This window comes from Mustelus asterias, chromosome 16 (genome assembly GCF_964213995.1).
Source record: "Mustelus asterias chromosome 16, sMusAst1.hap1.1, whole genome shotgun sequence".
In the NCBI taxonomy this organism is placed as follows: Eukaryota; Metazoa; Chordata; class Chondrichthyes; order Carcharhiniformes; family Triakidae; genus Mustelus; species Mustelus asterias.
Genome location: NC_135816.1, coordinates 99,567,555 through 99,580,744, shown reverse-complemented (window position 1 = coordinate 99,580,744; position 13,190 = coordinate 99,567,555). Strand labels below are relative to the sequence as shown.

Here is a 13,190-nt window from a genome sequence, read left to right as displayed (position 1 = left end):
GGGGGCAAGGTTCAACACCGATGTCAGGGGGACGTATTTTACACAGAGGGTGGTGGGGGCCTGGAATGCACTGCCAAGCAAGGTGATTGAGGCGGACATGCTGGGATCGTTTAAGACTTATCCAGATAGCCACATGAACAGACTGGGAATAGAGGGATATAAATGAATGGTCCAGTTGGGCACATGGCTTGGAGGGCTGAAGGGCCTGTTCCTGTGCTGTATTGTTCTTTATTATTTGACCCAAGGCATGTGACTGGAGTTCAGATTCAAACCAACCAATATCTCATTGAATGGTGTAAGAAAACTGAGGGGTTGAAAGGCTTCATTCTGTTTCAGTGTAACAGGCACAAGAGGCTGAATTCCTGATATTCCTGTGTTCCCAGTTGAGCCAAATAACCTTAAACTAGAAAATGTTTTGTTTGGATTCCGTGGACTCCACCAAATTCAACTTGTTTATTTTATTTTAAAGGCGACTCAGAGCATGAAGATATTTTTGGCTGGAAGTCATTTTTTCAAGTTGTGTCAAAGGAAGAAATGTTTTTTGTTTCTTGTCCCCTCGTTGATGATATTTATTATGCTTGAATATTTAAGCCAGTACAGTGTCCACCACTGGCATTTGACAAAGTTTGATGACCTCTCCTTCCTCATGCTGCCCAACAGCGGCTGTGACACCAATCCCCCATTCCTGGTCCTTCTGGTCACCAGTGCCCAGGACCTGTTGGAAGCTCGCTCGGCCATTCGGCAGACATGGGGGAGAGAGCGGACAACCCATGGCCAGAGGGTGGTGACCTACTTCCTGCTGGGGTACAGCCGAGAGCATCAGGAGCAGCTGCTGAAAGAAAGTTCACTGCACAAGGACATCATCCAGAAAAATTTCACCGACTCTTATTACAACCTGACCACCAAGGTACTGATGGGGCTGGAGTGGGTGAACCGATTCTGTTCGTCCACCTCCTTCGTGATGAAGACCGATTCCGACATGTTTGTCAACCCGGATTATCTGACCGAGCTCTTGTTGGGAAAGAATCGCAAGGACTTCTTCACTGGCCTTGTCATGAGGGGTTATGAACCCAACAGGGACCGATCCAGTAAATGGTATATTAGTGAACAGGAATATCCTCAGGAGAAATATCCACCATTTTGTTCCGGCACTGGGTACGTGCTTTCGACCGATGTTGCCATTCGAATCTGGAATGTTTCCAGGATCATTCCCTACTTTAAACTGGAGGATGTTTACGTCGGAATGTGCTTGGCGGAGTTGAAGATTGATCCTGTGGAAATCCACTCGGAACGGAAATTCCACCATTGGAAAATACCATTTTCTGTTTGTGGTTTTCGGAAACTTGTCAACTCTCACAGCGTGAATCCCTCTGAGCTGCTGAGCTACTGGAAATCACTGGAGGATGCAGTAGATGAGCGCTGCCCTGGAGACAGGTGAAGGTGGACGACTTGAAGAGGGTCTTCCCTGACTATATCTATGTCAGACCATAAGATATAAAGAGCAGAATTAGGCCATTTGGCCCATCGAGTCTGCTCCGCCATTCGATCATAATAATTTTCTTAACCCCATTTTCCCCATCACCTTTTATGCCCTTATTGATCACGAACCTATCTATCACTGTCTTAAATACACTCAATGACCTGGTCTCCACAACTGGCAATGAATTTCACAGATTCACCACCCTCTGGCTGAAGAAATTCCACCTCATCTCAGTTCTAAAAGGTCACCCCTTTACTCTGGGGCTGTGCTCTCTGATCCGAGTCTCCCCTACTAATGAAAGCATCTTCCCCACGTCCACCCTATCCTGGCCTTTCCATATTCTGTTAGTTTCAATGAGATTCTTCCCCTTTCAGAATCACTAGAATCATAGAATCCTACAGTGCAGAAGGAGGCCATTCGGCCCATCGAGTCTGCACTGACAACAAACCCAACCAGGCCATATCCCCATAATCCCATGCATTTACCCTAGCTAGTTCCCCTGACACTAAGGAGCAATTTAGCATGGCCAATCCGCCTAACTCGTACATCTTTAGATTGTGGGAGGAAACTGGAGCACCCAGAGGAAGCCCACAAAGACATAGGAAGAATGTGCAAACTCCACACAGACAGTGACATAAGCCGGGAATCGAACCTGGGTCCCTGGTGCTGTGAGGTAGTAGTGCTAACCACTATGCCACCGTGCCGCCCCAAAGAGTCATAGAGTAATACAGCACGGAAACAGGCTCTTCGGCGCAAGTGGTCCATGCCAATCATACTGCCCTCCCAGCTAGTCCCAAAGGCTCACGTTTGGCCCATATTCCTCTAATCCTTTCCCATCCATGTACTTACCCAATGCTTTACATAACGTAATTGGCAACTGTAGCAAAGTGCTGATGAAGACAATTTTACACAACAAGCTCTATTGATCCAGAATGTGCTGCTTGATTGGTTGGTGGGAGCAGATTCCACAGGAACTGTCCAAGAGAATTGGATAAATAATTGAAGGGGCGATTGGAAAAGGGCATTGATGGGGTGAGGTGGTGGACACAACACTAGGTAAATAAGTGCTTTCAGCAAAGAAATATAACCAGCCATTTTTTTTTCAGTAACTGAAATTTCTAATCTTTAAAAAAGTTTGCAAAAATACCCCAAAAAATACATTTCACAGGGACATGATTAAATCTAATTTTTGTACTGGCCTGATTGTTTCCTTTCTCTCTTTCCTTTGGATTTGTTTCAAATTTCCTGCGTGTCTCAAGGGTTTTCATGGAATATATATATTAACTCTAGGGTATTTGAAAACATCTTTCATTCTGATTTGTGCATTCCCTGATTAACGAAACAAACCTTGGTTAGGCCGCATTTGGAGTATTGCGTGCAGTTCTGGTCACCACACTACCAGGAGGACGTGGAAGCTTTGGAGAGAGTGCAGAGAAGGTTCACCAGGATGTTGCCTGGTCTCGAGGGTGTTGACTATGAGGAGACGTTGAATGAACTGGGAAAGATGGAAGCTGAGGGGAGACCCGATAGAGGTCTACAAAATTATGAGAGGCATAGACAGGGTGGATAGTCAGAGGCTTTTTCCCAGGGTGGAAGTGTCAATTACAAGGGGGCACAGGTTCAAGGTGAGAGGGGGAAAGTTTAAGGGAGATGTGCGGGGGACGTTTTTCACACAGAGAGTGGTGGGTGCCTGGAACGCGCTGCCAGAGGAGGTGGTGGAAGCAGGCACATTAGCAACATTTAAGAGGCATCTGGATGGGTCCATGAATAGGGAGGGAATAGAGAGACAAGGACTGAGTAAGGGCGGAAGGTTTTTTTAAAGTTTAGTTAGGGCATCATGATCGGCACAGGCTTGGAGGGCCGAAGGGCCTGTTCCTGTGCTGTACTTTTCTTTATTCTCTTTGTCTTCTTTGATTTGACTAGTCTTCAGGATTGCTGCATCAACTTTTTACAATCTCTGTAAATGATCTGCAAGCAGGGACAGAGTGCGACATAGCAAAATTTACAGATGATACTAAAATAGGAAAGCAGGCAGTGAAGAGGATATAAAGATTTTACAGACAGAGATAGATAGGCTGGGAGAATGGGTCAAAATTTGACAGATGGAGTTTAATGTGGACAAGTGTGAGGTTGTCCATTTTGGCAGAAAAAATAAAATGGGAAGCAGATGCATCTGGGCAGAGGGATCTGGGCGTCTCTGTTCATGAACCGCAGAAAGTCGGCATGCAGGTGCAGCACCTAATAAAAAAAAAGCAAATGGCATGTTGGCATTTATTGCAGAAGGGCTGGAGTATAAAAGTAGATGCGTGTTGTTGCAATTACACAGGGTGTTGGTGTAGTCGGTAAAAATACCTCTAAGGCTGGTATGAGTCAAAATAGAGTCGGCTTTATTCTCACAAGCTTGTGGGAGAACTTGACCCCTTGAAAGCGAAAGCCAAAGTTCTCCCTGAACGCAGAAAAATGAGGAATATATATTCAGCATGGCTTCTAATTCTGGTCACAACTCAAAACACCAGATCAGTCACGACTCAAAAATACATTTACAGCCTCTGGTCATAAACCAGAGTGTATCTGGTATTCTCAGGTCACGAAGCAGTCCTTGGTTTCCTGCATTAACCCTTTCGGTACAAAATACATTGAGTACAAAAAACATTAACCCTTTCCCTTCCTCATTGGTGAGACCACATCTGGAGTATTGTGTCCAGTTGTGGTCTCCTTGTTTGAGGAAGGATGTGGGGCATTGGAGGGAGTTCAGAGGAGGGTCACCAGGTTGATTCCGGGGATGAAAGGGTTGACGTATGAGGAGAGATTTAACAGTTTGGGGTTTGTACTCGCTGGAGTTTAGAAGGGCGAGGGGGGATCTGATCGAGGGATATAAAATTTTAAAAGGGATTGAGAGAGTAAATGTGGGACAAATGTTTCCTGTTTTGGGGCAATCTGGAACAAGAAGCCGCAGGTATAGGTTGCGAGGCAGTAGATTTAAAACGGAGATGAGGAGGAACTACTTCTCACAGAAGGTGACGAATTTGTGAAACTCTCTGCCCCATACATGGTGGAGTCTGAATCATTGAATGGTTTCAAGAAGGAGGTAGATATATTTCTGATTAAAAAAACAGGATAATGGGATATTGGGAACAGGTGGGGGGTGGATTTGAGACCAGGGAGAGACCAGCCATGATCTGATTGAATGGCGGAGCAGGTTTGAAGGGCTGAATTTGCCAACTCCTGCTCCTAATTCCTATGTTTCTATCCCACATTGCAGATTTCCCCATCTATCTGCACCCAGCGCAGTATTCACAAGCCATTAGTTCATATTCCCAATGCTCCTTGAGATTCCCATTCCCAAGTATGGATCCTCAAATTAATGCTAACTTTGGGAATGTGATACTTCAAGATCACAACAGGGAGGCAGAGCTTCAGCCCGGTGGTCCAAGGCCAGAGTTTGCCCTCTGCAAATAGTTTTTCTCATTTTCACCCACAACGGTCCAAACCAAAAGCAAATGCTGCAAAGGAGAGAATGGACAGGATTTTGGTGAAATATTTCCCTCATCTGCTGTGTGAGACACCTCACTCTGTCTCTGTGACCTCCTCCTCACCTAATCTAAGGTGAACATCTCTTCAATGGATGTTGCCTGGAAAATGTGTGCAAAGTAACAGCTGAGACCTGTAGAGTGTTTTTTTGTTATGTGAGTTGATTTGATTTATTATTGCCACATGTATTGGGATACAATGAAAAGTATTGTTTCTTACGCGCGATACAGACAAAGCATACCGTTCATAGAGTACATAGGGGAGAAGGAAAGGAGAGAGTGCAGAATGGAGTGCTACAGTCATAGCTAGGGTGTTGAGAAAGATCAACTTAATATAAGGTAGGTGCATTCAAAAGTCTGACAGCAGCAGGGAAGAAGCTGTTCTTGAGTCAGTTGGTACGTGACCTCAGTGTCTTTTTCCTGGTGGAAGAAGGTGGAAGAGAGAATGTCCGGGGTGCGTAGGGTCCTTAATTATGCTGGCTGCTTTGCCGACTAAGATGTACTATTGTACATGTGGGGACACACGACATAGGGAGGATAGGGGAAGGGGATATTAGGCAGGGATTTATGGAGTTGGGGTGGAAACTAAAGGCCAAGACTGACAGAGTGGTTATCTCTGGACTCTTGCCTGTACCACGGGATAGTTTAGAGAGGAATAGGGAGAGGGAAGGTTTGAATTCATGGCTGAGGGGATGGTGCAGGAGGGAGGGGTTCAGGTACTTAAGCAATTGGGGCTCGTACTGGGGAAGGTGTGACCTCTATGAGAAGGATGGTCTACACCTTAATCAGAAGGGGACCAATATCCTGGGGGGTAAATTTGCTAAGGCCATGCAAGGAGGTTTAAACTGATTCGGGGGGGGGGAGGGATCCTGAGTAGTGGGGCTGAAAGTGAGGGATGCATGGATGGGGACTGCAATGCACGGCATTGCAGAGGTGGGGTGGAGCAGGGTTTGAAATGTGTATACTTCAATGCCAGGAGTATTCGCAATAAAGTGGGTGAACTTGCAGCGTGGATCAGTACCTGGGACTTCGATGTTGTGGCTATTTCAGAGACATGGATAGAGCAGGGGCAGGAATGGATGCTGCAGGTCCCGGGGTTCAAATGTTTTAGTCGAAGTAGGGAAGGAGGTAGAAGAGGGGGAGGGGTAGCATTATTGGTCAGAGATTGTATCACAGTGTCAGAGAGGAGATTTGATGAGGACTTATCTGTTGAGGTAGTATGGGCGGAGATTAGAAATAGGAGAGGAGAGGTCACCCTGTTGGGAGTCTTTTATAGACCTCCTAAAAGTTCTAGAGAGGTTGAGGAAAGGATTGCGGAGTCAATCCTGCTTAGGAGTGAAAGTAATAGGGCAATTGTTATGGGGGATTTTAACTTGACTAATATTGACTGGAATTGTTATAGCTCTAGCTCGTTAGAGGGGTCAGTTTTTGTTCAAAGCGTGCAGGAAGGTTTTTTGACTCAGTATGTAGACAGGCCAACTAGAGGTGAGGCTATATTGGATCTGGTGCTGGGAAATGAGCCAGACCAGGTGCTAGACTTGGAAGTTGGTGTGCATTTTGGTGATAGTGACCACAATTCGGTTACGTTCACCTTAGTGATGGAAAGGGATAGGCATGAACCTCGGGCCAGTGGTTTTAGCTGGGGGAAGGGTAATTATGAGGCTATTAGGAGAGAATTAGGAAACATAGGTTGGACTAGGAGATTACAGGGACTGGGAACGTCCGACATGTGGAGTTTTTTCAAGGAGCAGCTACTGCGAGTCTGTGATAGGTATGTCCCTGTCAGGCAAGGAGGAATTGGTAGGGCTAGGGAACCGTGGTGCACCAAAAAAGTTTCTTTGTTGGTTAAAAAGAAAAAGGAGGCTTATGTTCGGATGAGACGTGAGCACTCGGGTAGTGCACTAGAAAGCTTTAGATTGGCTAAGAGGGAGTTGAAGAGCGAGCTTAGAAGGGCTAAAAGGGGACATGAGAAGACTTTGGCGGATAGGGTTAAAGAGAATCCTAAGGCGTTCTATAGGTATGTCAAGAACAGAAGGTTGGTTAGGGCAAGTTTAGGGCCAGTTATAGATGGCAGAGGGAAGTTATGTGTGGAACCGGAGGAGATTGGTGAAGCATTGAACCAATATTTCTCTTCGGTGTTCACGCAAGGGGACATGAATATAGCTGAGGAGGACACTGGGTTGCAAGGGAGTAGAATAGACAGTATTACAGTTGATAAGGAGGATGTGCAGGATATTCTGGAGGGTCTGAAAATAGATAAATCCCCTGGTCCGGATGGGATTTATCCAAGGATTCTCTGGGAGGCAAGAGAAGTGATTGCAGAGCCTCTGGCTCTGATCTTCAGGTCGTCGTTGGCCTCTGGTATAGTACCAGAAGATTGGAGGTTAGCGAATGTTGTCCCATTGTTTAAGAAGGGGAACAGAGACTTCCCCGGGAATTATAGACCGGTGAGTCTCACTTCTGTTGTCGGCAAGATGTTGGAAAAAATTATAAGGGATAGGATTTATAGTTATTTGGAGAGTAATGAATTGATAGGTGATAGTCAGCATGGTTTTGTGGCAGGTAGGTCGTGCCTTACTAACCTTATTGAGTTTTTTGAGAAAGTGACCAAGGAGGTGGATGGGGGCAAGGCAGTGGACGTGGTATATATGGATTTTAGTAAGGCGTTTGATAAGGTTCACCATGGTAGGCTTCTGCAGAAAATGCAGATGTATGGGATTGGGGGTGATCTAGGAAATTGGATCAGGAATTGGCTAGCGGATAGGAAACAGAGGGTGGTGGTTGATAGTAAATATTCATCATGGAGTGCGGTTACAAGTGGTGTACCTCAGGGATCTGTTTTGGGGCCACTGCTGTTTGTAATATTTATTAATGATCTGGATGAGGGTATAGTTGGGTGGATTAGCAAATTTGCTGATGACACCAAAGTCGGTGGTGTGGTAGACAGTGAGGAAGGGTGTCGTAGTTTGCAGGAAGACTTAGACAGGTTGCAAAGTTGGGCCGAGAGGTGGCGGATGGAGTTTAATGCGGAGAAGTGTGAGGTAATTCACTTTGGTAGGAATAACAGATGTGTTGAGTATAGGGCTAACGGGAGGACTTTGAATAGTGTGGAGGAGCAGAGGGATCTAGGTGTATGTGTGCATAGATCCCTGAAAGTTGGGAATCAAGTAGATAAGGTTGTTAAGAAGGCATATGGTGTCTTGGCGTTTATTGGTAGGGGGATTGAATTTAGGAGTCGTAGCGTTATGTTGCAACTGTACACAACTCTGGTGCGGCCGCACTTGGAGTACTGTGTGCAGTTCTGGTCCCCACATTACAGGAAGGATGTGGAGGCTTTGGAGAGGGTGCAGAGGAGGTTTACCAGGATGTTGCCTGGTATGGAGGGGAGATCCTATGAGGAGAGGCTGAGGGATTTGGGATTGTTTTCGCTGGAAAGGCGGCGACTAAGAGGGGATCTTATTGAAACATATAAGATGATTAGAGGTTTAGATAGGGTGGATAGTGATAGCCTTTTTCCTCTGATGGAGAAATCCAGCACGAGGGGGCATGGCTTTAAATTGAGGGGGGGTAGTTATAGAACCGATGTCAGGGGTAGGTTCTTTACCCAGAGGGTGGTGAGGGATTGGAATGCCCTGCCAGCATCAGTAGTAAATGCGCCTAGTTTGGGGGCGTTTAAGAGATCCGTAGATAGGTTCATGGACGAAAAGAAATTGGTTTAGGTTGGAGGGTCACAGTTTTTTTTTTTAACTGGTCGGTGCAACATCGTGGGCCGAAGGGCCTGTTCTGCGCTGTAATGTTCTATGTTCTATGTTCTATTAAGAAGTCTCACAACACCAGGTTAAAGTCCAACAGGTTTATTTGGTAGCAAAAGCCACCAGCTTTTGGAGCGCTCACTGCTCCTTCGTCAGGTGAGTGGGAGGTGTGTTCATAGATTGAACACATCAGGGTCAGTGCTGAGGGAGTGCTGCACTGTCAGAGGGTCAGTACTGAGGGAGTGCTGCATTGTCAGAGTGTCAGTACTGAGGGAGTGCTGCACTGTCAGAGGGTCAGTACTGAGGGAGTGCTGCATTGTCAGAGTGTCAGTACTGAGGGAGTGCTGCACTGTCAGAGGGTCAGTACTGAGGGAGTGCTGCACTGTCAGAGGGTCAGTGCTGAGGGAGTGCTGCACTGTCAGAGGGTCAGTGCTGAGGGAGTGCCGCACTGTCAGAGGGTCAGTGCTGAGGGAGTGCTTCACTGTCAGAGGGTCAGTGCTGAGGGAGTGCTACACTGTCAGAGGGTCAGTAATGAGGGAGTGCTGCACTGTGAGAGGGTCAGTGCTGAGGGAGTGCTGCACTGTCAGAGGGTCAGTGCTGAGGGAGTGCTGCACTGTCAGAGGGTCAGTGCTGAGGGAGTGCTTCACTGTCAGAGGGTCAGTGCTGAGGGAGTGCTGCACTGTCAGAGGGTCAGTGCTGAGGGAGTGCTTCACTGTCAGAGGGTCAGTGCTGAGGGAGTGCTGCACTGTCAGAGGGTCAGTACTGAGGGGGTGCTGCACTGTCAGAGGGTCAGTGCTGAGGGAGTGCTGCACTGTCAGAGGGTCAGTGCTGAGGGAGTGCTTCACTGTCAGAGGGTCAGTGCTGAGGGAGTGCTGCACTGTCAGAGGGTCAGTAATGAGGGAGTGCTGCACTGTCAGAGGGTCAGTGCTGAGGGAGTGCCGCACTGTCAGAGGATCAGTGCTGAGGGAGTGCCGCACTGTCAGAGGGTCAGTACTGAGGGAGTGCCGCACTGTCAGAGGGTCAGTGCTGAGGGAGTGCCGCACTGTCAGAGGGTCAGTGCTGAGGGAGTGTCGCACTGTCAGAGGATCAGTACTGAGGGAGTGCTGCACTGTCAGAGGGTCAGTACTGAGGGAGTGCCGCACTGTCAGAGGATCAGTGGTGAGGGAGTGCTGCACTGTCAGAGGGTCAGTGCTGAGGGAGTGCCGCACTGTCAGAGGGTCAGTGCTGAGGGAGTGCTGCACTGTCAGAGGGTCAGTGCTGAGGGAGTGCTGCACTGTCAGAGGGTCAGTGCTGAGGGAGTGCTGCACTGTCAGAGGGTCAGTACTGAGGGAGTGCTGCACTGTCAGAGGGTCAGTGCTGAGGGAGTGCCGCACTGTCAGAGGGTCAGTACTGAGGGAGTGCTGCACTGTCAGAGGGTCAGTGCTGAGGGAGTGCCACACTGTCAGAGGATCAGTGGTGAGGGAGTGCTGCACTGTCAGAGGGTCAGTGCTGAGGGAGTGCCGCACTGTCAGAGGGTCAGTGCTGAGGGAGTGCTGCACTGTCAGAGGGTCAGTGCTGAGGGAGTGCCGCACTGTCAGAGGGTCAGTGCTGAGGGAGTGCTGCACTGTCAGAGGGTCAGTGCTGAGGGAGTGCCGCACTGTCAGAGGGTCAGTGCTGAGGGAGTGCCGCACTGTCAGAGAGTCAGTGCTGAGGGAGTGCTGCACTGTCAGAGGGTCAGTGCTGAGGGAGTGCTGCACTGTCAGAGGGTCAGTGCTGAGGGAGTGCTGCACTGTCAGAGGGTCAGTGCTGAGGGAGTGCTGCACTGTCAGAGGGTCAGTGCTGAGGGAGTGCCGCACTGTCAGAGGGTCAGTGCTGAGGGAGTGCTGCACTGTCAGAGGGTCAGTGCTGAGGGAGTGCTGCACTGTCAGAGGGTCAGTGCTGAGGGAGTGCTGCACTGTCAGAGGGTCAGTGCTGAGGGAGTGCTGCACTGTCAGAGGGTCAGTGCTGAGGGAGTGCTGCACTGTCAGAGGGTCAGTGCTGAGGGAGTGCTGCACTGTCAGAGGGTCAGCCTTCCGCAGCGGTTTTCAAACGAAGTGTCTCTCTGCCTTTCCGATTGGATTTGCCGGGTGGTCGGGCCTGTTTCTGAAGAGCTTGGAATTCCCGACCTTGCGACAATATTAGTTTCAATCGATGTTCCCAAAGGGAACGGATGAGCCAAACATTCCCACATCACTGGGAGTTGGAGCAGGTTGTCTGTACATCAGCTGATTAGTTGATGGTGTTACAACATTTCCTGGACTGTTTCAACTTCTCCCCATTCATTTCTTTTCCCCCTGAACACAGTTTCACAAAGCAATCCCCTGAAGGATTTATTCGAGTCACAGAACAATTCTTACCGTCTGGGACAGGTTTAAACGGAGAGAGGGAGACAGAGGCCGTGCCCTGCCGTGTCCTCACCCCCACACCTCCCTGAACCCCCTAACGCCTCCCCACTGAACCCACCGGACACCCACCCCCCTCCCAAACCCCTCACCCCCTCCCCTTCCTCCCCCAAACTATAACCCCGACCTCCGACCCCCAAACCACCCTCTCCCCTTCCAGCCTCTGCCTCCCTGACCCCACCCTGACCTCCGACCCCTCCATCTCCTGACCTCCGACTCCCTACCCTCTGCCATCCCCACCCCCCCGACACCCTCCTCGCCCCCTCGAAGTCTGACTTTCCTCATGTCCCTGACCTCTGACCCCCCCATTCCGCCCACTTAATTTAGACATTGATCTTCCCCGTGACCAATGAACCCTTTAACATTCCCTACTTTATTTATCTATTTATTATTGTCACAAGTCGGCTGACATTAACACTGCAATGAAGTGAGTGTGAAAATTCCCAAGTCGCCACACTCCGGCGCCTGTTCGGGTCAATGACCCTAACCAGCAGATCTTTCAGGCTGTGGGAGGAAACCGGAGCACCCGGAGGAAACCCACGCAGACACGGGGAGAACATGCAGACTCCGCACAGACAGGGAGCCAGGCCGGGAATGGAACGTGGACGCTGTGAGGCAGCAGTGCTAAACGGGTAGAAAGAGAGAGTGGAGGGAGAGCTGAGAGAGGGAGAGAGAGAAGGGAGAGAGGAGGATAGAGGAAGAAGAGAATAGAGGGAGTGAAACAGTGAGGGAGGAAGAGAGAAGGTGAAGAGAGAGAGAGAGAGCACGATTGAAGGTTTCCCAGGCTGATTCCTGGGATGGCAAGTCTGTCATAAGAGAAGAGACTGAATCAGTTAGGATTATATTCACTGGAGTTTAGAGAGTGAGAGGGGATCTGATAGAAACTTATAAAATTCTAACAGGGTGAGACAGGGGAGATTCAGAAAGAATGTTCCTGATGGTGAGGGAGTCCAGAACGAGGGGTCAGAGTTTGAGGATAAGGGGTAAACCTTTTAGAACTGAGGTGAGGGGAAATTTCTTCACCCAGAGGATGGTGAATGTGTGGAATTCACTCCCACAGAAAGTAGTTGAGGCCAAAACGTTGTGTGATTGGAAGAAATTAGATATCGCTCTTGGGGCTAAAGGGATCGAGGGATATGGGGGGAAGGGGGGGGATCAGGATATTGAATTCGATGATCAGCCAGGATCAAAATGAATGTTGGAGCAGGCTGGAAGGGCCGAATGGCCTCCTCCTGCTTCTAGTTTCCCTGTTTCTATGTAACACAATACTCCAAATGTGGTCCAAGCAATGGTTTATCCAGGTGCAGCATCACTCCCTCGTATTTATATTCTCTGGGCCGCATTTAACACCCTCGCTCGAGCGAGACCAGAAATTCCCACCCGAGGGCAACGGACATTTCTGTTGTCCGCCCCTCGCCCGCTCCGATTGGGGCGCTAGACTTCCGGCGGATGCCTCTATTTATAAACCCAAGGATCCTTTCAGCCTTCTTAACAACTGTTTCATCTTGCCTGGCCACCTTCAGAGAATGATGCGTTTGAACCCCGAGCTCCCTCTGCTCCTGGACTCCACTCAGAGTTGTGCCATTGAGCCTGGATCGTCTCCCCATGTCTCTTCCACCATAAAGCATTCCCTCACATTTCACTGCATTGAAATTCATCTGCCAGGTGTCTGTCCATTTGGCCAACTTGTCCATGTCCCTCTGAAATCACTCAGCATCATCCTCGCAATTCACTCTTCTCCCTCGCTTCACATCACCCACAAATTTAGAGATTTTTCCCTCAGAGCCCATCTCGAAATGGTTTATATGAATCAGAAAAAGCGAGGGTCCCTCACTTCCAACTCCTCTCCAGTCTGACCATCTCTACCTCCCCTCTGTTTCCTATCTCTTAGCCAGCTTCTACTCCATGCTGCTGAGGACACATCCATCCAAAACATTTCCAATTTGCTCACCAACCTGCCATGTAGCATCATTGAGTAGTTTATATGGATTTTAGCAAAGCTTTTGAC

The 13,190-nt window shown here is 48.8% G+C and overlaps 1 protein-coding gene across 1 annotated transcript; it reads left to right on the top strand.

The window, feature by feature from the left end:
• Positions 1 to 562: 562 nt before the first annotated feature.
• On the top strand, positions 563 to 1,438 carry LOC144505408 (beta-1,3-galactosyltransferase 5-like). The gene has a single exon (XM_078231520.1). It carries the CDS (start codon positions 563 to 565, stop codon positions 1,436 to 1,438), a length of 876 nt encoding a protein of 291 aa, XP_078087646.1.
• The last annotated feature ends 11,752 nt before the right edge of the window (positions 1,439 to 13,190 follow it).